The sequence below is a fragment of the Eriocheir sinensis genome, chromosome 18 (genome assembly GCF_024679095.1).
Source record: "Eriocheir sinensis breed Jianghai 21 chromosome 18, ASM2467909v1, whole genome shotgun sequence".
Lineage (NCBI taxonomy): Eukaryota > Metazoa > Arthropoda > Malacostraca > Decapoda > Varunidae > Eriocheir > Eriocheir sinensis.
This window is the reverse complement of record NC_066526.1, coordinates 7,634,315-7,658,821: the sequence shown is the minus strand read 5'-3', so window position 1 is coordinate 7,658,821 and position 24,507 is coordinate 7,634,315. Positions and strand designations below refer to the sequence as shown.

The 24,507-nt window shown below is 47.9% G+C and overlaps 1 protein-coding gene across 2 annotated transcripts in view; it reads left to right on the top strand.

Annotated features, from left to right (window-relative positions):
- Positions 1-10,353: 10,353 nt before the first annotated feature.
- Positions 10,354-24,507, top strand: part of LOC127000275 (alpha-(1,6)-fucosyltransferase-like) — a 29,880-nt gene continuing 15,726 nt past the window's right edge. Inside the window, exons 1-3 of one of the 2 annotated variants that reach the window (XM_050863740.1) lie at positions 10,355-10,696; positions 19,301-19,467; positions 22,501-22,701. In XM_050863740.1, the coding sequence (XP_050719697.1) occupies positions 19,382-19,467; positions 22,501-22,701 (287 nt within the window). In that variant the 5' untranslated portion in view covers positions 10,355-10,696; positions 19,301-19,381. Of the gene's footprint in view, positions 10,697-19,300; positions 19,468-22,500; positions 22,702-24,507 lie in introns of both variants that reach the window. The other variant, XM_050863741.1, reaches the window with a different exon arrangement.

Here is a 24,507-nt window from a genome sequence, read left to right as displayed (position 1 = left end):
GTCACCGTGCCCCATTGCAACTATACCAGGTTGGAGCCCCCATGGAACGGGTGGCAGTGGATATAGCAGGACCCTTGCCTCTGACGACGAACGGAAATAGGTACATATGCGTCACAATGGATTACTTCACCAAGTGGCCGGAAGCCTACGCCATCCCTGACCAGGAAGCCACTACCATCGCCAAGGTTTTGGTGGAGGAGTTCTTCTGTCGCTTCGGTGTGCCTAACGAGCTCCATTAGACCAGGGAAGGAATTTTGAGTCAACAGTCCTTGCTGAGTGCTGCAAGCTCCTGGGTATCAAGAAGACCCGGACCACCCCTCTGCACCCACAGTCAGATGGAATGGTGGAGAGGTTTAATTGGACGTTGAGCCAGGAGTTGGCCAAGCAGTGCAACAATGATCAGTCTTCATGGGATCAGAAGCTGCCTGCGCTTCTCATGGCCTACAGGTCTGCCGCCCACGAGACTACGGGGTATTCACCGGCAAAGCTGATGTTTGGACGTGAGCTGCGATTGCCGGTGGACCTACTGACAGGAAGGCCTCCTGGGGAAAGCCTTCCAAGGGACGCCTCCAGTTTTGCCCGTCAACTAGAGGAACGGCTGGAAGAGGTGCACCATCAAGTCCGTGGTGCCTTGAAGTTCTCCGGGGAGGCCATGAAGCGCGGTTACAATATGAGGGCAAGCCACGTTGACTTCAAGGAAGGAGACCGAGTCTGGCTTTACAACCCGCAGAAGAAGAAAGGACAGTCTCCGAAGTTACAGAGCCCCTGGGAAGGCCCTTACACTGTGCTAGAACGCCTCTCCGACGTGACTTACCGAATCCGGAGAACGGAAAAGACCAAGCCGAAAGTTGTCCACGTCAACCGCCTATGGAGGTACCACGGTCCGGGAAACTACACCTGGAACAACTACAGACACCCAGCAGCCGACGAAAACGCAAGAGACGTCCAGGACCGAGAGGAGGTCGACGACGACATAAGCCTTCTGGACCTTTCAGCCGAGGGAGATAACCTCCCGGCTTCGGCAGATGTTCCAGGGACACCCCAAGAAGCGGACGACGACGAGGCGCACCAGGAGACAGACGTGCAGGAGGCACCGAGCAGAAGACAGAGACAACGCAGGCGTCCACAGCGATACGACGATTATTATGTTTTTGATTAATTCTCTTACGTTTGTATATAGTTAAGTGTGTGATCGGGACGATCACAATTAAGAGGGGGGGATAGTGTTGTGCTGGAAGCTTCCCCCGGCGACCATAGGCCTCTAGAAGGCTCCCGGAGAAACGAGCAAGGGGGCGGAGAGCAAGGCGAGCCGTCCGCGCCCCGCGGGGCGCGGCCAGGCGCCAGGCGGGAAGTGTTGCCAACTCGCATATATTTTTGCTACATGTTCTTGTATGATCTAAAATACACTGTAACATTCTAGACTGTACTGTTCTGGATATATATAGGAGAAGAGGGCGAGAGAGGCCAGTCCCAGTCATAGTAAGCTAGTGGTCAGTGAAGAGTCAGAGTGAAGTGTACTACTAAGGAAGAATATTAAACTACTGAAGCTGTGCAAAGTGTTTACATATCTCCCTCCCACGGAGTCTTGTGACGGCGACACGGAACCCAAGTAATACGTCCGGCATAACAAAACTTTAACAGAGCGTCGGACAAGGATGTTATTTTGGCAGTGGATGTTTGAGACCCCGACCTAATGGGCAAAAATATGATTTGGTGTCACATGTGGATAATGAAGCACTTAAAAGAGTAAATTTAGGGTAAACTTGGTTGAAAGTTAAAGGCACTGTGAGCGAGGCTAGCCCCGCCCCTCTCATTTTCTCGTGATGTCGATGTGACGTATGAGTAATCATCCATCCAACCAGCAATTATGTCTTACTGCTTCACGCACGCACACACACACACACACACACACACACACACACATACACACACACACACACACACACACACACACACACACACACACACACACACACACATACACCATAGCAATATTTAATCTACTGTAAATATGGATGTTCCTTATATGGACTATCAGTTGGGGAGAAACAGTTTTACTCGAAGAAATAACTTATCCTTTACATGGAAAATGTGACTATTGGTAGTACATGCTGCATGTATGTAAGCGAGCAGTAGTTTCTGGTTTCATCCCTTGTTGGTTCACCAACTTCCCCCCATACCCAACCTTTCCTTCCTCACACAATCATCCCCACCCAACTACCCTACACCTTTATCGCTGGCGGGGCTAGCCTCACTCACAGTGCCTTTAACTTTTAGCCAAGTTTACCCTAAATTTACTCTTATAAGTGCTTCTGTAATGGCCCGAAATGTACTACAATTGTAATGGTATTTTTCCCCATGTAAATAGAGTTAACCTGGGGTGTTTGCGCAACCAGTTATATATGTATGTGGGTTTCTCATGAGAGAGAGAGAGAGAGAGAGAGAGAGAGAGAGAGAGAGAGAGAGAGAGAGAGAGAGAGAGAGAGAGAGAGAGAGAGAGAGAGAGAGAGAGAGAGAGAGAGAGAGAGAAGGAGAAAAAAATGAAAAGTATGATTTACATAGATTTACATAGAAAATCAGACCACACAGACCCCATGGTCCAGACTTGGTGGTCTGTCCTTAAACCTAAGTGATTTTACATTACTCAGAAGACTCCAAAACGTTGCATTTCTACTCTAGTTAATATTACGTTGAAGGAAGTGACGGTCGAGCTTATTTTTGAAGGAGTCAATCGTGTTACACTGGACCACTGATGGTGGAAGCTTATTCCATTCTCGCACTACAACGTTGGTGAAGAAAAATTTGGTGCAGTCTGAATTTACTTGTCTACATCTGAGTTTTACGCCATTGTTCCTCGTGCGCAAAGTGTCATCGATCAGAAACAATGTTGATCTGTCTATATTCGTGAAACCATTAAGTATTTTAAAACATTCGATCAGTTTTCCTCGGAGGCGACGTTTCTCAAGAGAGAACATGTTAAGGGTAGAAAGCCTTTCTTCGTAGGATTTGTTGCGCAAGGAAGGGATCATTTTCGTTGCCCGACGCTGAACACCTTCTAATTTAGCTATATCCTTTGCATGGTGGGGAGACCAAAACTGTACCGCATATTCCAAGTGCGGTCTGATTAAACTGTTGTAGAGCAGGAGTATTACATCTTTATTCTTGAATAAAAAGTTTCTTTTAATGAAGACCAACATTCTGTTCGCTTGATTTGCTGCATCGATGCATTGCTGTGAGAATTTGAGGTTTGACGCGATTTTGACCCCCAAGTCCTTGACGCATTGAACGCTTTTGAGTTTAACGCCGCGCATTTCGTAATCGAACTTCTTATTCCTCGTTCCAACTTGAAGGACCTTTTTTTTTTTTTTTTTACAGCACAGGAGACAAAGCAAAGGGCACAAAAAAAAAAAACAAAAATAAAAAGCCCGCTACCTGCTCTAAAAAAGAAAGAAAATAAAGAGAAAGATAAGTCCGAAAGGGGAAGAGAGTTGGTGAAGGTCCTCTCTTCCCCTCCTTGTTCAAGTGGAGGAGATAGAATACAGATGAGAAGATTGTTCCAGAGATTGTGGACAGTAGGGTGAAGATGAGAGATGCTGGTTAACTGCATAAGGGGTTTGGACTCAATAGGGGATGAGAGTGAGAAGTCGGAGTGCAGAAGGGAGAGGGAGAGGGAGGGGGGAGGCATGCAGTTAGCAAGTTCAGAAGATCAGTATTCAGAGAAAGAGCAGTCAGAAGAGAAATAGAGATAGAAGATAGCGGAATTTAACAGGTAGAGGACTGAGGAGAAGAGGAGGAGAGAGCTCTATGGAGGAGAGGACACAGGACAGAGAGAGCCTGGTGGCTCCCATGTACACAGATGAGTGATGTGGATGGAGAGATGAGATACATAGCTATACTGTGCATTAACACTGGGGAGTGGGACTGAGAACTACGGAGACGGAACGGAAGGCCTCGAGGACAGACTGATAGAGTAGGATGAGAGATGAAGTTTTTCCAGTTGAGATTTTTTTAGTTAGATATAGAGGGAGGATTTTTAGTGAGGGAGGAAGATAGCTAGTGTTTGTTGTCAAAGAAGGGGATTGTTGTTTGGAAGATTGTGTCGGGGTGTGTTGGAGAAACTGTGTTTTTGGAGGGGGAGGAGGGCTTGAAGGTCTTTCTTGCCTTAACAACATAAAAAGAGTCTGAGGTCCCAGCCTTGAGCTAAAAGTTCCTCTCAGCTTGTTCTGTTTAAGTTCCTGAAAGGTGGGTCTTCGTATTAAAAGAAGTTGAATAATGCAGGAATGGAGAGGATAGGAATGGAAGAGAATTTCATCATTGAATAAAGAAAAGATCAGATAGAAACAGTGGAAGAGAGAGAGGGAGATAGGACAGAAAAGAGGATGGACACACTGTTCACCAGAATGAGGAAGAACAATGACCGTCTACCACGGCAGAAATAGAACGGTCAGAAAAGAAGGAGAGAAACCGTAGGAGGTAGTTTAGAAAGCAAAAACCGTAGGATAGTTTATTAAAGCAAAGATTTGTGCCAGACACCTGGCACTTGTCTACGTTAAAGGGCATCTCCCATCTATCCGACCAAGCTGAAATTTTGTGCAAATCCTCTTGGAGGCTTTGCCTGTCTTCGTCAGTGAGAACCGAGTTACCAATCTTTGTGTCGTCTGCAAATTTACTGATGCGGTTATTGAGTCCAACATCCACGTCGTTGATGTAAATAATGAAGAGCACTGGGCCAAGAACCGAGCCCTGAGGGACGCCACTAGTGACCGGCGCTCACTCTGAGTTAAATCCGTCAATCACTACTCTTTGTTGTCTGTTGCTCAACCAATTCGCGATCCATTGGTTTACTTGACCGTCAATACCTATTTGCTTTAATTTGTAAAATAATTTATGATGCGGGACTTTATCAAACGCTTTCTGGAAATCAAGATAGACTACGTCCAGTGATTTGGTTACGTCATAAACAGTGAAGAGGTCGTTATAAAAGGTTAATAGGTTTGATAGGCAGGATCTTTTGTTTCGGAAACCATGTTGTGAGTCCCCAATTAATGAGTGGCTTTCAAGGTAATTCACAATTTTGTCTCTAATTATGCTCTCAAGTAGCTTACCTACAACCGAAGTTAGACTAATGGGCCTGTAATTACCTGGTACTTTTTTGTCTCCTTTCTTAAAAATCGGTGTCACGTTAGCCTTTTTCCAATCTGAAGGGACGATGCCTTGTTGCAAGGACATATTGAATACGGTTGTGAGGGAGGTGAGTATTTCGCACTTTGTTTCTTTCAGCAGAGTTGGACTCATATACTTTGTCAGGTCCAGGACTTTTATTTGTTTTAAGTGATTTGAGGGCTTTGAGGACTTCATCGGGATTTATTTCAAAGTTAGACAATGCATGCTCGGGATTTACATTAGTACTGGTGTTGTTGGTGGTGGTGGGAGGACTGTTATTATTAAACACCGAGGAAAAGGTATTGTTTAATAGGTTTGCAACGTGTTGGCTGTCAGTCACTAGTGCACCGTCGCTGTTTGTTAAAGGTCCAATTCCACTTCTGATCGCCTTTCTGTTGTTTATGTAACTGAAGAAGGATTTCGGATTATTTTTACAGTTGGCTGCAATATTTTCTTCATATCTACGCTTTGCCTGACGCACTAATCTGTTTACTCGTCGCCTGGCATCATTGTAAAGTCTAATGTTTTCGGGCGTGCTTTGCTCTTTCTTTAACCTGTAAGACAATTTTCTCTCCTTGACTGAGTGTTTAATTTCGCTATTAAACCAAGGTGGACTTTTATTAGTGTTAATTCGCTTCTCGCACAAGGGGACAAATGTGTCCTGCTGAGTGAGTAAGTGATCTTTAAAGCTTAGCCAGGCGTCCTCTACATTGCCGTCATCTGATAGTTGCATATCTATTAGTTTTCGTCGGATTTCTACGAAGTTGGCTCTTTTGAAATTGGGCACCTTTACTTTATTTTCAGTTACCGATGTTTGAGCTCTAATGTCAACGCGCACTAGTTTATGATCGCAGGAACCGAGGTGTTCTCCTACCGTGACATTACTGACTAGGTTATCTTGGGTCGCTATAACAAGGTCAAGTATGTTATTTTGTCGAGTTGGTTCAGAAACCATTTGGCTTAGATAATTTTCCTCTAGAAAATCGATCATTCTATGGGACTCACCTTCTGTACCCGACAGTGTCGCCCAGTCGATATGGGGGAGGTTAAAGTCTCCTAGTATCAGAGAGTCGCTGTTATTAAGTGATTGCCTTAAGACGCTGTACATTTCAAGATCGGCATCGAGTGATTGCCCCGGAGGCCTGTAAGTGACAGATATATTTAAATTGACTTTTGCAGTGTTTATTCGCACGCACAAATGTTCAACGTTACTGTTTCTTGGTGTTTTGTCAGTGGGTTGCAAGTAGCTTTTGACAAAAAGGGCGACACCACCCCCTCTACGGTTTACACGATCATTGTTGAAGAATCTGTAGCCATCTATGTTGTATTCGGAACTTAAATCAATATTAGTGGTGTCGATAAATGTTTCGGTTATAGCAATTACGTCAAAGTTTTCTGTCAGAGCAAGACATCGCAGTTCATCAAACTTGTTTCTTAGGCTACGCGCATTGAAACTAAGGACTCTTAGGTTATCTTGAAGCTTGGTAATAGAGGTGGTGGTACTGGAGGGTTCAATGTTACGAGTCTGTTGTGGTGTATGGTGTCTATTTACACGGGCGGGAGAGAGAGAGAAAGAAGTTTGAGAGAGAAGGGAGAGAGAGAGAGAGCGAGAGGGAAGAGATGGGTGTTGAAACAAAGAGGCCTGTTGTGCTCCCATATCTCCCCTACAATCTATAGTGTCAACAAAATTCAGAGGTGTCAGGGGTCAAAACAGGGTATCGTTGCCAAAAGTGGTCAATCTGCCTTCTTTTAATTATTGCGGGAGAACGGTAAATATGTATAATGGAAATAAAATACCAGTGACCTTATATTGATATTGGAGGCCTACCAAGGAAATCTCAGGTCTCAACCAGGCCTAACCTGCGGTCAATTTGTCACTCCGTGACGTCACACCAAGGCATTTTGGGGCCGAGACTAACGCCCCTTCCTCGCACTAGCTAGGTTGTGGGAGCGAGCTCATTCTCACGAGCGACATCGCCCCTTTCAGGTGAGGAAAGAACTGTTCACGGTGTTCAACTCACTTTGGCTAGAATACTATAACTGAGACTGGATTCTCACGAGCGACATATCGCCCCTTTCAGGTGCGCCAAAGGCAAGCCTGACAGATGGGAAGCTGGGCGTCGTCCAGACCAAGGCCAACATGCAGCAGTAAACACTTTTGAAGCTGCATTGTGGGGGATTGACTGTGGCAGGGTGTGTGAAGAGAGGAAGGAAGGAGAAGGCCAAAAGGGTGGTATGTGTGTCGTTCTCAGGGGTAACAATGGATAAGCGCAAACACTCACTAGTTTTAGTTAGGACTTAATTAAGGTGTGGAATGGTGGAGTCTGTGTTTCCCCGTGTGGGTGGAAACAGTTATTATGTTGGTGCTACTTATTGCCATATGTGCATGTTAGTTTAAGGTGTTAATGTTAACCTGTATTCATGGTATTTACAAATGTAATTAGTGATGTAAGATACGTAAGCTAACCTTTAATAAGTGGACCCTGTCCTATGACCCTTAGTTCACCATCAGAATCTCTAAACAATAATTACCTCAAGTAACTTTCTTAAAGTCGTGTTACCTATATTACTTGGACAGGTGATGATCCTGTGTGCGATAATGGTGCCTTATAAGACTGGGTGAATAAACTACTAATTTTACTCTGTGGTTTAAATGATCAATAGTTAATTCTACTTAGAGGTATAATGAACCTACATAATTAATTAAAAGAGTGCCCATGAACGGCACGACACTTCATTATCCACATGTTACACCAAATCATATTTTTGCCCATTAGGTCGGGGTCTCAAACATCCACTGCCAAAATAACATCCTTGTCCGACGCTTTGTTAAAGTTTTATTTGCGAAAAACAGGGGAACACGGCCCCTGAAACCTTTAGTAGTAGATATTCATTCATTTATGCATTTTAATAAAAATGGTAATAATAATAATAATGATATAATATAATAATTATCATTATTATTATTAATTTCGTAATTATAAAATATAATATTTTGGGGGGGCACGTGACCAGGTGCCCCCCCCCACCCCTGGATCCGCCACTGGTACCTACCTTCTTCTCTACCTCACCTACTCTATCTTCCAGCTTCTCTACCTTCTCAATTACCTTGAACTCACTCCCTGACACTAGTTACATCCAATCCTAACACACCCTTCAGAAACTGTTCCTTGCTATCTATCGCGTCTAACTTAACTTGTTCCTGGTTTAGGAAGTCTTTCGTGAACTCCCTTCTGCAAGTCAAACACGGGAACCTCGTGGCTGCTGGCATCGTAACCTGACTCTGCGAACGGGTCAGGAGAGAAATCTCGCCTCCATTCATTAGAGCTGACAGGGAGCAAGTGACTCGGTAGAACTGACAGGGAGCAAGTGCACCTAGAGTCCAGTAAGGGAATAGATGAAGGTATAAATTAGTGCTCTACTAAAATGATCTAGGAATATGTAAAGAAACAAGATGGGATGGGATTCCTAACAAGTTTTGCATAGGTGGTGGTTAGGGAATGGTGGAGGGACTGTATAGGATGTTTAAACTGATTTGGCTTGAAGGGAAAGTGCCAGGAAAGGGGAATGAGAGTAGGGTAACGATACTGAACAAAGGAGGTATAAGAGTAGGAAAGACATGAAGAATTGCCTCCTGATGTCAGTTCTAGACACAATAGGAAAGATCTTTAGTGGACTGCTCGCTGATAGGATGATTGAGTATGCTGCTGAACGGTAAAGGAAGAGACGTAAAAATACCTCTCCATCTCTCCACAGACAAATTTCAATCGATCTTATTCAGTAAATGAGGCATCCCGGAAAGGCAAGAGAGTGTGTTGAAGCCGAGATTCGTTAAGTCGAGGTCCGCAAAAGCGAGGGTTTGCTGTACCATAGGCTACCTTTGACGCGTTCAAGCATTCATACTATCCACACACTACAGCCGTACGGAACTGAAACAAGCGAACATATTTCAGGTTGCACCACAACACTCATAACACACACACTTTTCAGAAATGTATAACGTTTTCTAAATCTCTACAAATATGTTAACTGCATTTCATCTGGTGGGCTCAGCCTCCTCGTCCCGACCTGCCCTACTTGTAAATGGCCTGCTCTGCTAGGGGTCCGTATGACTTCCACTGCTCAGGACAAAAAAAATCACGAATCCCAGAGCCGATTACTGTGTATTATAGTGTATTACTACGTGTTAGGGCAATGTAGAAGTACCTAAGACAGAGGGCCATGTTGAGAACTAACTTGCGGCATTACAATAATTAACGAGGAATTTTAATTGGCCTGCACTTCATATTATCCACTGCTAAACTGTAGGTACTTCCAACATTTACTAGGGAAATAATAAATCCCAACTAATTGGAAGCGACAACTTAAAAGGCTGCGTCTCCTGTTCCAAATAAAAGACCGACTTACTTGGAACATGTCCAGAGGAGCATGCAGGGCAAGGTGAGGCCGCCACGTCGGCCAGCTGCTGCCTGTCCTGTTGGCAGCGCCTGGCCCCGAAGAGGCTCGAACCACGCCTCACAAACTACCCGAGTCACCCGACTCCCCCGCGCAATAAACACTTCAACAACCAATTCTCTCAATGTTTTGTTGCCTTAGAAGCAAGGTGTGTGCAATGGGAAACAATGGAGAAACAGACTATAGTGAGAACTAAACCAGATTTCCGTGACAAAAAAAAAAAAAAAAGAGAAACCTCTCCAGTACTCTATGGTAGCCTGTAGGTGTTCGCGTTCATTCGATAAATATATATATATATATATATATATATATATATATATATATATATATATATATATATATATATATATATATATATATATATATATATATATATATATATATATATATATATATATATATATATATATATATATATATATATATATATATATATATAGTCTCTCTCGCTCTATATATATATATATATATATATATATATATATATATATATATATATATATATATATATATATATATATATATATATATATATATATATATATATATATATATATACACACACACACACACACACACACACACGTGATTTTTCCACTGACAAGGAGCGGTTCTTCCCCGCTTAAGCAAGGGGGATGGGGTGTGTAATGTGTGAAGGTCCCTGCAGTACCCAGAGATCGACTAAAGAGCCTTGCTGTAATCGGGAGGGTACTTGCTGGCGATGACGAGTCCAACTCGTGATCAGGCCGTGGGTGAATTACATGACCATTCTACTTGGTGATGTGTACAGAAATCTGGACTTCCTCGTTTGCATTGTTTGACTGAGCACAGTTGTGTAGGGAACAATGAGCTACGTTTACGGACACCTGCCGCCACACCTGCAATAAAAGTGTACGTACACAAACCATTGCGTCGCCGGGTGCTGGCTGCTGGGTGGGTCCGTGCGGCGGCGGGGTGCTGCCGGGAGAACAGTGTACGTTGCGTGGCCGTGGGTGGTTGTTGGTCGTCGGGGCAGAGCTTTGGACCCCAGCCGTGTGCGCCGCCTCACCGCCGCCGCTTTGTCGTCACTGCTGAAGTGGTTCGTATACCTGCTTTATTTATTTATTTTTTTTTTTTTTACGTTTCACCTATAGCGCCAGGAGGTCTCTAATGATGGGACCTGTTAATCGGCCGTAGCCCGCTAGTGGCGGAGGGGAGTTTTTTTTTCAGTGGCCCCATTCTTCCTTGGCTTATGCTGCCCCTGGGGCTCCACTTGATCCTCTTTTTGAGTTTCGCTAGAGTCCGGGTTGACAGAAGGTCATCAGGATAGCATGTGGGTAGCCTTAAGCCTCTCGGCGATGTCAACTTGTATCGGCGGGCGGTCCTCAAGGACACCGCACCCGCGCACTGACCAGTCAGCCACCGGCTTCCCTAACAATATACGGACCACCTAGAATTACCACACCGCAAACTTCAATCTTTTAAGAAGCGAGGAAACTATTGTTAATTGTAGAATTCCTCTGCAGAAAATTCCAAGTTTTTTTTTTTTTTTTTTTCACCACACTTTCGGATCCTGATGGATAGCCATGATGCCCGAGCGTCACGCCTCCACAGGACTAGAGGACACCTGATATAAAATGTCGCTGGCACTGCTCAGTAGCCATAATGCCCCACGTTACGCCTCTACATGACTAGGGCAGGCCTGGGGCACTGCATGATTGAACCTGTCGCTGGCCTAATCTTTACTTTGGCAGCGTATCTAAAATGGTAATGTTACGAATGTGTTGTATGTGTGTGATTGCATGTGTAATGTGATGAAATCGTAGCATGATGCAATGTGAACTTAGCATATGGTGCAACGTGTTGGAACGAGAGAGACAGAGGGGAGCCCGCAGCCACCGGCCGCCGGGGGGCCAGTGGAGGGGTGGTTGAGCGAGACGCGTGGCTGCTTGTGGGGAGTTCAGTTGAGTGCCCTGCCCGCCGTGAGTTGTGTGCGAGTCTGTCGTGCCTCTGTGTGCCTGATTAACTGTCCTGTGCCCATGAGAGTTACTGTACTGTGTGAGGAACCTGTCATTAAACTAGGAACTAGTGTTGAACGTGTATATTTGTGCCCTGCCTCGTGCCTCCTTCCCTCGGTGTGCTGTGTGGGTCGCTGTCGGTGGTTGCGGCGCCTGCCATGTGTTTTGGGGTTCACGACCCGTATGTGTGTTCTGCGGCACGCTGCCTGCCCGTGCTTGGAGTGTGGTTCGGGGGGGGGGGGGGGGAGGGGGCGTAAAGGTGGCGTCACACTGGACCAAATCTGGCGAGCGCGAGCTTTAGCTGGCAGCTTTTGTTGGAGGGATGGCTTGCTCCCGAGCTTTTGCTCCTGCGTTTAGCTCGCCGCTTGGACGGAGAGCAGCTCGGCGAGCCGCAAGCAGGCAGTCAAATGAGCTCTTTGGTGCACCGATATGTGAATAATATTGTTATGCCGGACGTGTTACTTGGGTTCCGTGTCGCCGTCAGGAGACTCCGTGGGAGGGAGATATGTAAACACTTTGCACATTCTTCTTCTTTGATATTTACCAGTTCGGTGACTGGATGGGCTATGTTTAGAGCCCTGCAGAGGTGTGAGTCGGTGAGCTGTGCTCGCCGCCCTGAGCCATGGGGAGTCAACATGTCCGCATTTACGGAGTGTTGAATGCACCCCATAGCCGTGCGGGCGTGAGCTCAGGTCTTATCTGGGGGGTGGCGTATCTTCGCAGAGCTGGAGGAGTACGACGTCAGGGGTGCGTGCTATTATAGCTGCAGCTGCATTTTGTCTGGAGTGTTGGTCCCTCTCTGGAGCCATGTCATCTCTGAGGATGTTTGTGTCTTGGCAGTCGAGCAGGTAGTGCAACAGGGGTGTTGGTGATGGCGAATTGCAGTGCGGGCAAGGGTCGGGAGGGGTGTCTCGTACCATGTTTGGAGGTGACTGGAATCCTGGCCTGAGGCGGTGGAGGTCCAGTCGTGCCAGCAGAGGAGTTTTCGGCGGTATGTTGGGTGGGCGGAGTCCAGTCGCTCGGGCATACCACGAGGCGGAGGGTGACCCCGCGGCCAGTTCGTTTGCTAGATCACCGCGCCAGAGGTTGTTTGTGCGGCCCTGATCTTGAGGGTGGTGCTGGAGAGGCTGGGATGCACTTTTTTTTCGGTGTTTGGCTTGAGGGCTGCCTCCCGGGCGGCAGCGTCGGCCCTTTCATTTCCCTGGATCCCGACATGGCTGGGGATCCAGTGTAAGGTGATTTTTCCTCCCCTCGAACGGCTAGAGGTTGCCAGGTTGTGGATTTCTGTGATCAGGTTGACGTTGTCTTGTGGTTCGGGGTCTGGAGCGCCGCAAGCGAGTCTGAGAGGATCAGCGTGCTTGGAGTGTTTATGTGCTGGCAGTGCCGAAGGGCCTCAAGGATGGCGACAAGTTCTGCCTGGAGGGATGAGGCTCCATCCGTGATCCTCGTCAGTGTTCTGTGTTCACCGATGACGTGCGCAGCTCCCGCCCTTCCTGTCTCGGGGTCGACGGAACCATCCGTGTAGAGTGTAGACTGTTGTGGCATGGTCAGAGGAGAGGGGCCGGATGCGTTGAAGGGCCTCCTGCCTGAGAACAGACGGGTTTAGAAGGGCCTTCGCGAGTGGAAGCCAGGAGCCAGTGATGGCGGGGAGTGGAGGGTCCCACGGGGGAGGGCGTTGGTGTCCTTGGTGCGGGAGGTCTCTGCCCTTCTTGCGGACAAGGTCGTGTATCCCTGTTGTGAGGAGTGTTTGTCCAGCAGCCTGGACCCAGCTGGGGCGAAGGTGGAGGCGTCGGTCCATGGCTGCGGCAGCAAGGACTCGTCGAGGGGCAGAGTATTCTTTCTCTGAGTGTGCCATTTTTGCGATTGACGAGGCGGTGAATTGGGTCACCCTGTGTCTGATTGCTGGGGTGCGGAGCTCCGCTCGCAGGGTCACCGTCTTTGTCCACGGGGGGGCGCCCAGAAATGCACGGAGGGCGGTGTTCTGCTTCGCTTCAAGCCTCGCCATCAGCTTTTCTGGAAGGGCTGCGAGGCATGGTGCGCAGTGGTCCAAGAGAGATCGTACTCCATGTGTGAAGAATAGTTTTCTGACCTTTGGGCTGGCCCCTCCTTTCAGGCCGCCAATGCTGCGGAGGACGGCTAGTCTGGTGTCCAGTCTTTCTCTTAGGTACTGGACCTGAGGGGCAAAGGTCAGTCTGGAATCTATCCAGACTCCGAGATATTGATAAGAGTTGGCCCACTCAATGGTCGTGCCTTCATTGATGAGGGGGTAGTCAGGTGGCGCAGCACCGAAGGCCATTGCTTTTGTTTTGTTTAGGTTTACCTTGAGGCCAAGCTCTTGGCATTTTCTGTATAGTTTTTCTAGGTCCGCCCCCAAGCTGCGCCTGTTGCTGTTTAGGAGGGTGATGTCGTCAGCGTAGAGGAGTAGCTTGGATCCTCTGGATAGTTCAGTGGTGGTGAGTGCTTCAACTAGGATGTTAAAAAGGAAGGGGCTGAGCACGCTACCCTGAGGGGTGCCTCGCTCGTGCTGATGGTAAGGCGAGCGATGTCCTTGGAAAAGGACCCTCCCTTTTCTTTCCGTGAGGAAGTCTTGTGTCCATTAGAGGAGTTTCCCCCAACCCCTTTGCCTGCGAGGATAGCCAGTATGACCTGTTTGTCCGCTAGCTCGAAGGCTTTCTCCAGGTCTATGAAGACCGCCGATGTTTTCTGGGAGCTGGCCTGAGTGAGGAGGGTGATGAGGCATTGGGCGGTGCCTGATCTCTTTGTGTAAGCGGATATTGCCGGGTGTAGAGGGCCTGTGACCCACTGGAGGCGGGAGAGGATGATCCGCTCCATAGTTTTCCCTATGCAGCTGAGTAGGGAGATTGGCCGGAAGCTGCCCGGGTCCTTAGGCTTGGGGATGGGGATAATGTCCGCTTCCTTCCATATGTGGGGGAGTCGCCCTACGTCCAGTGAAGCGCTGAAGAGAGACAGGAGGGCAGCGTGCCCTGACAGGCCAGCTTGGCGTATCATGGTGTGCGTGATGCCGTCAGAGCCGGGGGATGTGTCGGCACCCGTCCGAAGCGCATTTTGGACTTCGTGCGCGCTCAGTGGTGTGTCAGTGGTGGCATTTCTGGCTGTTGCAGTATTGATAGCCGTTGTTCGCCTATCCCTTTCGGCCTCGAGTTTTCGGCGGGTCGCCCGAGGGAGGTTAGAGGTGTGCGTTCGTTGTGCAAAGGAAGCCGCAAGTCGATCGGCCTCTGCCGCAGGGGTCGGGTGTGACGGGGGTCTGGGATAGGGACTTCCCTTGACACGGCGGATATTTTCCCAGATCTTTTTGAGGGAAGTGTGGGCGTCAATGGATCTGCACCATTCAGTCCACTTTTGTTCTCTTACCTCGAGCTTCACATTACGGGTGTGGGTGATAACATCGATGAGGATGTTTTTGTTGGCTAGTGTAGGGTGTCTTCTGTGGATTTTTCTGGCCCTGTTGATGGTTTGATTTGCTTCCGCCACCCGGTCGTCCCAGAACCAGTAATCGCGGTACGTCCGCGTAGGACGCGTCGAGAGGGGCATTGAAGCGTCAGCTGCTGCCCGGAAAGCCGCGGTGACATGCGCTGCGTGGAGGTCGAGGTCAGGAGTGTCATGGTGTGCGGTGGTTTGTAGTGCCTCACGGAATATGGTCCAATCAGCTTTCTTCACATTCCAGCGTGCGGGTAGAGGTGGGGCTGGCGGTATGGGTGGAAGATGGAGGGTGCAGGTGGTGGCAAAGTGGTCACTGGCGAGGGTGGGGTGCACGGTGAAGTTAGCATTCGGCGTGAGTGGAGTGGAGATGAACATGAGATTAAGGATTCCGCCATGGGTGTGTGTGGGTTCGGGGTCGTTGAGGAGGGTGACTCCTGGGTGGAGCGGGAGAATGGTGCCAAGATGTCGCCCTGCAGGGTTAGTAGGTGAGGTTGAGCCGAGTATGGGGTGGTGGCAGTTGAAGTCACCCGCTATGAGTGTGGGCTGTAATTCCGCCGAAGTGAGTAATTCACCCAGGTTGAGGTGTGATTGTGCTGGATTGTAGATGGAATAGAGGTCGAGAGGTGTGTCGCGGAGGAGGATTTGGACTGCCACTACGTCGACCCGTTCTCCGCATTGGGCTGGGTCCTCGATTCGCTGGGAGGGGATGGCGTGTCTGACGAGGACGCAGGAGCCGCGGGATCCTCCTCTGACTCGCGGGTTATTGTACGCTGTGTACCCTCTGAGTTGGACAGGTTTTGTGGCTGGAGTGAGGGTTTCTTGGAGGAGGAAGACGTCGACGCCTTCCCCTCGAGCTGCCTCTTGAAGGAGGTGGATTTTTCCTCGGGCGCCTTGCATGTTCCATTGGACGAGTCTGATGGCTTCTGGTGGGGGGGTGATGAGCGTGTTGACACTTGGGGCTCGTCGGTTGTGGTGGCCTATGGGGGAGTTGTCACGGTTGGGGTGGGGGTTACGGCCGGTGTGGTCGGGTCGTTCGTTGAAACTGGTTCGGGTCGGGGGGTGGGAGGGGCCATTTCCCGGGTGAGGGACGTGTTGGCTGGAACGACTTCGTTACGAGCGTATCGATGATGGGGTCCAACGTTGTCTCCGGTACGTCTCGCTCGAGGAGCTGGACGATCGTCACGACCAGGCCCTTGAGGAGACCTTTCAGTGCTGACTCCGTGATGGTGAGGGTCCCTTCTGGCAGTGGAGGCGTAGGGATCTGGGGCTGGGTGGCTGGCGGGGTGGTGTTCCCGGGACGGTGGCGCTGTTGCCTCTGAGGCTTGGGTTGTGGGGGCGGAGGGGCGAGTAGGGGGTGGGTGGTTGAGGGGCCTTGTAGTGCAGGGAAGTCCTCCTGACTCGGGGGTGTTTGCTGAGGAGGCTGTTTCCGCTGTTTTCCCCAGACGAAGGTACCTGGAGGGGCATCGGAGTGCTTTTCCACCCAGGCGGCTTGGTGCTGGATGCCCTTTTGGACTAGACGGCGGCGCTCCGGGCACCTCTTGTTCCATGCATGGTGGGTGCCCTGGCAGTTGGGACATTTCGAAGAAATGGCTTCTTTCCTCTTGAACTTCTGGAGGCACTCGTCCGTGGGGTGAAGGGCACTGCATATTCCGCACACTTGGTTCTTGAAGCATTTTCCCTGTGTGTGGCCAAATGAGTGGCATCTGTAGCATCTCGTTGGCTCCGGCGTGTATGGGCGCAGGAAGTACAGGCCCACTAGGCCCAAGTGGAGGCTGCTTGGTAGGGGGCCGTCGACCTCGATGAGGACCTGGGAGGTTCTCTGTCCGTCGCTGCGAGTGCAGCGCTCTGCAGTAACCACGTCGGGGTGATTGAGGAGGAAGGACAGGTCGTTCAGCTAGTATTTGAGGACTATCCCCTTCGTGTATCTTGTGGGGGGGAGCACTTTTTGAAGGGACACAGGAATGCCCTTCACCTGTGTGATGGCAGCTAGGGAATCCAGAGTGGCCGTGTCTTCCGGGTGTAGGTAAAAATCCCCTCTCGGACTCTGCCTCACTTTGCTGCAGCGAAGGGTGGGGTGTTCCGCTTGGAGGTCCTGCAGGAGTTGGAAGGTACTGGAGAAGCCTGGGGTGGGTGATAGTTTGATGTAGGGGGAGGGCTGCGCGGGGGTCGAGTGGCTTGGCCGATGGTCGATCGGTGCAGGTGCAGGTGCAGGTGGTGTCGGAGGCTGGGCCGGCTGGATGGGCGGGGTGCTGGTACGGGGGGTAGGTCTCGGAGGGGGGGCAGTGGCGGCGTCTGCTTTTCTCTCCCTCCATCGGTCTTTCTTTTCCTTCCCCGGGTCCTTGTACTTGGTCAATTCTTCGTCTCGCTGGGTTTCCGTGTCTATGGGGTCGACTTCGATCGCGTCACTCAAATCTTCATCTGGTCTTTTGCTGGGGGGTGCCAAGGGGTCAAACTTGCTGTCGTCGAAGGTTCTCTTTCTGGGCTCGGCGCTAAGAGATCTTTGGATTCTCTGGAGTCTAGGGACCGGATTCTCGGTGAACGGAATTTTCCTGTTAGGGGCGGTACCCCCAGCCTTGTCCCGGGCCATGTGGTGTGGAGTGAAGGTGCCCACCCAGCACCGAGGAGTCAGGCCGGCCTCAACGGCTCGACAGCCTGCCCCTGGTGCGACGCAAGAACAACCCTCCCGTGAAACCCTACCTGTGGCCCAAGGAGCTCCTAGGGACGCCCCCCACACCTCTTTCCGGTGTGGAGTCGGGACGTCAGTCCTTGTCCGGGTCAAAGTCCTATAGAGGTCACAGCTTCTGTAGTTTAATATTATTCCTTAGTAGTACACTTCACTCTGACTCTTCACTTACCACTAGCTTACTATGACTGGGACTGGCCCTCTCTCGCCCTCTTCTCCTATATATATCCAGAACAGTACAGTCTAGAATGTTACAGTATATTTTAGATCATACAAGAACATGTAGCAAAAATATATGCGAGTTGGCAACACTTTCCGCCTGGCGTCTGGCCGCGCCCCGCGGGGCGCGGACGGCTCGCCTTGTTCCCCGCCCCCCTGCTCGTTCCTCCCGGATCCTTCTAGAGGCCTATGGTCGCCGGGGGAAGCTTCCAGCACAACAATATATATTACCTAGTGTATTGAATCCGTATACCCATGATATTAGAAAACTTATTCACATACTTCTTTTATGTTTGACGGTGTTTGTAATATTTTATAATCTTGAGACAAGTAGTGTTGGATTTTATTTTGATTTCCAAGACCGCCCAGGCCAGCTGATATAAACACTCGCCATGGCCACCTCTCCTCGTTCAAAAGTTTACTTGTCCTCCTTCATTGTACACTCTTTGATAGCAAGAGTCAGGGACCATCCCGAGTTATGGGACCACAGCCATTCAGATTTCTGTAAGTCTACGCTGAAGAAAGTTATGATGTTACGATGTTGTACACATCATAGGTCTCCCTCCCTTCTCCTCAGCCATGACCGAACCCAGACTCGTCTTTTCTTCTTCTGAGCTCGTTGAATAACGGCAAGTAATGCCGTCACAGCTGCACACTTAGCCGTAATGCGAAGTGTAGGTGTAGTAGGCGCCATGGTTGAGGCTTTGTTTACAATGTTGCTCGCCGCTCGCCCCTCGTCGCTCGTCAGTGTGACGACAACAGTGACTTGCTCGCGAGCAAAAGCTGCCAGCAAGAGCTCGTGCTCGCCAGATTTGGGTCCAGTGTGACGCCAGCTTAACAGTACGTTGCCAAGGACAGATTGCAAATGCCCCTGAGGTTGTCAGCATACCGGATTCCGTCTGGCCATCGCCGTTGCAGTTGCTCCGTCTCTGCTGTGGGCCGCGGCCGTACAGTAGAGGTCAGCAGAATCTCTGTCACTAAGACTCTGCGTCCATGGGGAGCCGAAATGGCGGGGGGGGAGGGGGGGGGAAGACAACATTGTGCATGAACATTATCAAACCTCTCGCGAAAACTAGAATATAAGTTGCTAGTGCCAAACAGAAGGAATGAAAATGATGCTCACAAAATCAATTCGATTCACAAGCTGATCTGCACCTCTGTCTTCGGCTCCCTTACACCTTAATTCAATGTTATTATTGTCATCATTTTGTTATTTTCATCATTGTTCTTATCTTTACTATTGTCTTTATTATTACTAGTAGCCTAAAACTGCTGTTCATTTTCGTATTCATATTTTATCAATTTTTATTTTTTATTCATCCATTATCTTATAATTTTCAAGGCACAAACCAAGACCCTTTTCTTCTGGGTCGCAAGTCAAGTCAATTGGGTGTCGGAGGGCGGCGCCTGGACCAGCAACGCCATGAACCTGCCTTCGAAGTACTATCTATTCTTCCTCCTGCAGCTGTGGCCGCTCCTGCTGCTCTACGTCATGACCGCAACGACCAGGTGACGGGCTGCCCACGGTGGACGACCATGCATGTTACACACACACACACACACACACACACACACACACACACACACACACACTTATATATATATATATATATATATATATATATATATATATATATATATATATATATATATATATATATATATATATATATATATATATATATATATATATATATATATATATATATATATATATATATATATATATATATATATATATATATATATATTAGGGATGCACCGGAACCAGCATATCAAGTTCCGGCCGGAACCGGAACTAGAAAAGATATTCAGTACTAAAATACATATAGTGTTATATATATCCCGACCGTCTTGGAGACAGAGCCAACATACTAGACCTCTTCCTTACCTCTAACCTTTCTACTTACTCTGTCAAACTGTTCTCTCCGTTGGGCTCCTCCGATCACAACCTTATTTTTATATCCTGTCCTATCGCTCCTGTACATCCTCTGGACCCACCGAAGAGGCGATGCTTCTGGCATTTTGCTTCAGCTCGGTGGGACGACCTGAGGATGTACTTTTCCGATTTCCCGTGGAATGATTATTGCTTCCAGGAGAGAGACCCCTCTGTGTGTTCCCAGCGTATCACAGAGGTGATTGTCTCTGGAATGGAGGCATACATTCCACGTACTTTCTCTACTCCTCATTCTAAAAAGCCTTGGTTTAATCACGCTTGTTCTCGTGCTATCAAAGATAAGAAGCAGCTCACGAAAGGTACCAGAACCTTCGAACTCGCACTAACCATGATCTGTACATTTCCGCCCGGAATCGTGCCAAATCTATTCTCCGACTTAACAAAAAATCCTTCATCCATAGAAAATGTCAACACCTTGCTTTCTCTAATTCTTACAAAGACTTCTGGCATCTATCCAAAAATATCTCCTCCAATTTCACTTCTTCCTCTTTCCCTCTTCTCCTTAACCCTGACGGCAGCACTGCCGTCTCATCTATCTCTAAGGCTGAACTCTTCTCTCAAACTTTCTGTAATAACTCCACCCTGAACGATTCTGGGCATATTCCTCTTACTCATCCCCCCTCTGACTCTTTCATGCCTGTTATTAAGATTCTTAAAGATGATGTCTTCTATGCCCTCTCTGGCCTCAACTCTCAGAAGGCTTATGGACCTGATGGAGTGCCTCCTATTGTCCTTAAAACCTGTGCTTCTGTGCTGACACCCTGCCTGGTCAAACTCTTTCGTCAGTGGTGTTCCACAAGGCTCTGTTCTATCACCCACTCTCTTCCTATTATTCATCAATGATCTTCTTTCTATAACAAACTGTCCTATCCACTCATACGCTGATGACTCCACTCTGCATTATTCAACTTTTTTCAACAGAAGACCCTCTCAACAGGAATTACATGACTCTAGGCTGGAGGCTGCAGAACGCTTAACCTCTGACCTTGCTATCATTTCCGATTGGGGTAGAAGGAACCTTGTGTCCTTCAGTGCCTCAAAAACTCAATTTCTCCACCTATCAACTCGACACAATCTTCCAAACACCTATCCCCTATTCTTCGACAACACCCAGCTGTCACCTTCTTCAGCACTAAATATCCTCGGTCTATCCTTAACTCTAAATCTTAACTGGAAACTTCACATCTGCTCTCTTACTAAATCAGCTTCCTCGAGGTTGGGTGTTCTGTATCGTCTCCGCCAGTTCTTCTCCCCCGCAAAGTTGCTATCCAGGGGCCTTGTCCGCCCTCGTATGGAGTATGCATCTCACGTGTGGGGGGGCTCCACTCACACAGCTCTTCTGGACAGAGTGGAGTCTAAGGCTCTTCGTCTCATCAGCTCTCCTCCTCCTACTGATAGTCTTCTACCTCTCAAATTCCATCGCCATGTTGCCTTCCTTTCTATCTTCTATCGATATTTTCACGCTGACTGCTCTTCTGAACTTGCTAACTGCATGCCTCCCCCCCTCCCGCGGCCCCGCCGCACACGACTTTCTACTCAAGCTCATCCTTTTACTGTCCAAATCCCTTAAGCATGAGTTAACCAGCATCTTCACTCTTTCATCCCTGACGCTGGTAATCTCTGGAACGATCTTCCTTCAACTGTATTTCCTCCTGCCTACGACTTGAACTCATTCAAGAGGAAGGTATCAGGACACCTCTTCTCACGTAATTGACTGCTATTTCGACCACTTCTTCGGATTCTATACAGGAGCAGCGAGTAGCGGGCTTTTTTTATTGTTTCCTTTTTTTGTGTGCCCTTGTGCTGTTTTTATTTTTATTCTTAATCTTATTCGGAAATTCCCCGTGCTGAAAATATCAATTCCTAGTAATGTTACCTGACAAACTAAGTCATCGTGGTTAGACGTGACTTTCATCACCATCATCATCATCATCACCATCATCTATTACTAGTAGTCCACAGCAAAGCAAACGCCTTTCTCAGTTTTCCACCTCTCACAACCTGATGTTGGAGCACATTCTCTACTCTACTTCAGCAATTCCCTGTGACTGTCCATGTGTTGCTTGTGGCGGTGCATGTTCTCAGTTCCACAGATTTAATGATCTGCCGATATCAAATTATTTTTGTGCCGGACGTATTACTTGGGTTCCGTGTCGCCGTCACAAGACTCCGTGGGAGGGAGATATGTAAACACCTTGCACAGCTTCTGTAGTTTAATATTCTTCCTTAGTAGTACAATTCACTCTTGACTCTTCACTGACCACTAGCATACTATGACTGGAACTGACTCCACTCGCCCTCTTCTCCTATATATATACAGAACAGTACAGTCTAGAATGTTACAGTATATATTAGATCATACAAGAATATGTAGCAAAAATATGTGCGAGTTGGCAACACTTCCCGCCTGGCGCCTGGCCGCGGGCCCCGCTGGGCGCGGGCGGGGCCTTGCTCCCCGCCCCCCTGCTCGCTCCTCCCAGAGTCTTCCAGAGGCCCATAGACCCCGGGGGAAGCTTCCAGCACAACATTATTGTATTCGACATTTATATTTTTCCGAATCCTAATCGGCCTGTCTTCTATTCCAGAATGCCATGGACCAGTATCGGCTCTCCCAATGTGAAAGACGCAGTAATTCCGCGGGAGGAACTGGAGGAGGTGCGGCGCCAAGTTGCCTTGGGATTAAGAGAGACTCGGGACTATGTTATTTTCCACCTGGAGAGACTCGTGGACAGACACCCCAGTGAGAGTCTCTCCCGAATGCTGGCCGAGACCGACGATCGTTTCAGGTCAAAGTTTACAAGATGAAAGAATGAATTGATGTTTTAGAGTTTTACAGTAGTTTCTCTTAAGAAGTAAAAGTTCACGACTGTTTCACATACACTAAAGGAAAAGAAAATCATTAATATTTTTTTTCATGGGTTAAACAGATAAAATGTATTAAAAAAACTCGTACACACCATAAGAAAATATTATCATCAGTCATTACTACTCAACTGTAGGTCAAAGGCCTTTCCCTGTGACCGTTCCAGTCCCTTAAACTACCGCCCTATAGCTTTACTTTTTTGTCTATCTAAAGCTTTTGAATCAATCCTTAACCGGAAGATTCAAAAGCACCTTTCCACTTTTGACTTTCTATCTGATCGTGAGTATGGGTTCCGCAATGGGCGTTCTAGTGGCGATCTTCTTACTCTCTTAACTGATTCTTGGTCATCCTCTCTTAGCCGTTTCGGTGAAACTTTCTCAGTTGCGCTAGACATATCGAAAGCTTTCGATAGAGTCTGGCACAACTCTTTGCTTTCTAAACTGCCCTCTTTCGGATTCTATCCCTCTCTCTGTTCCTTTATATCCAGTTTTCTTTCCGGCCGTTCTATCTCTGCGGTGGTAGACGGCCACTGTTCTTCCCCTAAACCTATCAACAGAGGTGTTTCACAGGGGTCTGTCCTATCACCCTCTCTCTTCCTGTTATTCATCAATGATCTTCTTTCCATAACAAACTGTCCTATCACTCATTCGCTAACGACTCCACTCTGCATTATTCAACTTCTTTCAACTGAAGACCCTCTCAACAGGAATTACATGACTCCAGACTGGAGGCTGCAGAACGCTTAACCTCAGACCTTGCTCACATTTCCGATTGGGGTTAAAGGAACCTTGTGTTCTTCAATGCCTCAAAAAACCCATTTCTCCACCAATCAACTCGGCACAATCTTACAAACACCTATCCCCTATTCTTCGACAACACTCAGCTGTCACCTTCTTCAACACTAAACATCCTTGGTCTATCCTTAACTCAAAATCTTAACTGGAAACTTCACATCTCCTCTCTTACTAAATCAGCTTCCTCGAGGTTGCGCGTTCTGTATCGTCTCCGCCAGTTCTTCTCCCTCGCACAGTTGGTATCCATATAGAGGGGCCTTGTCCGCTCTCGTATGGAGTATACATCTCACGTGTGGGGGGCTCCACTCACACAGCTCTGTTGGACAGAGTGAAGTCTAAAGCTCTTCGTCTCATCAGCTCTCCTCCTCTTACTGATAGTCTTCTACCTCTTAAATTTCGTCGCCATGTTGCCTATCTTTCTGTCTTCTATCGTTATTTTCACGCTGACTGCTCTTCTGAACTTGCTAACTGCATGCCTCCCCCCCTCCCGCGGCTTCGCTGCACACGACTTTCTACTCAAGCTCATCCCTATACTGTCCAAATTCCTTACGCGCAAGTTAACCAGCATTTTCACTCTTTCATCCCTCACGCTGATAAACTCTGTAACAATCTTCCTTCATCTGTATTTCCTCCTGCCTATCAGGACACCTCTCCTCCCGAAATTGACCTCTCTTTCGGCCACTCCTCTTGACTCGTTTGTAGGAGCACTGAGTAACGTTTTTTTATTTTTTATTGTTCCCTTTTTTTTTTTTTTTTGCCCTTGAACTGTTTCCTTTCCTGTAACATACATATATATATATATATATATATATATATATATATATATATATATATATATATATATATATATATATATATATATATATATATAGAGAGAGAGAGAGAGAGAGAGAGAGAGAGAGAGAGAGAGAGAGAGAGAGAGAGAGAGAGAGAGA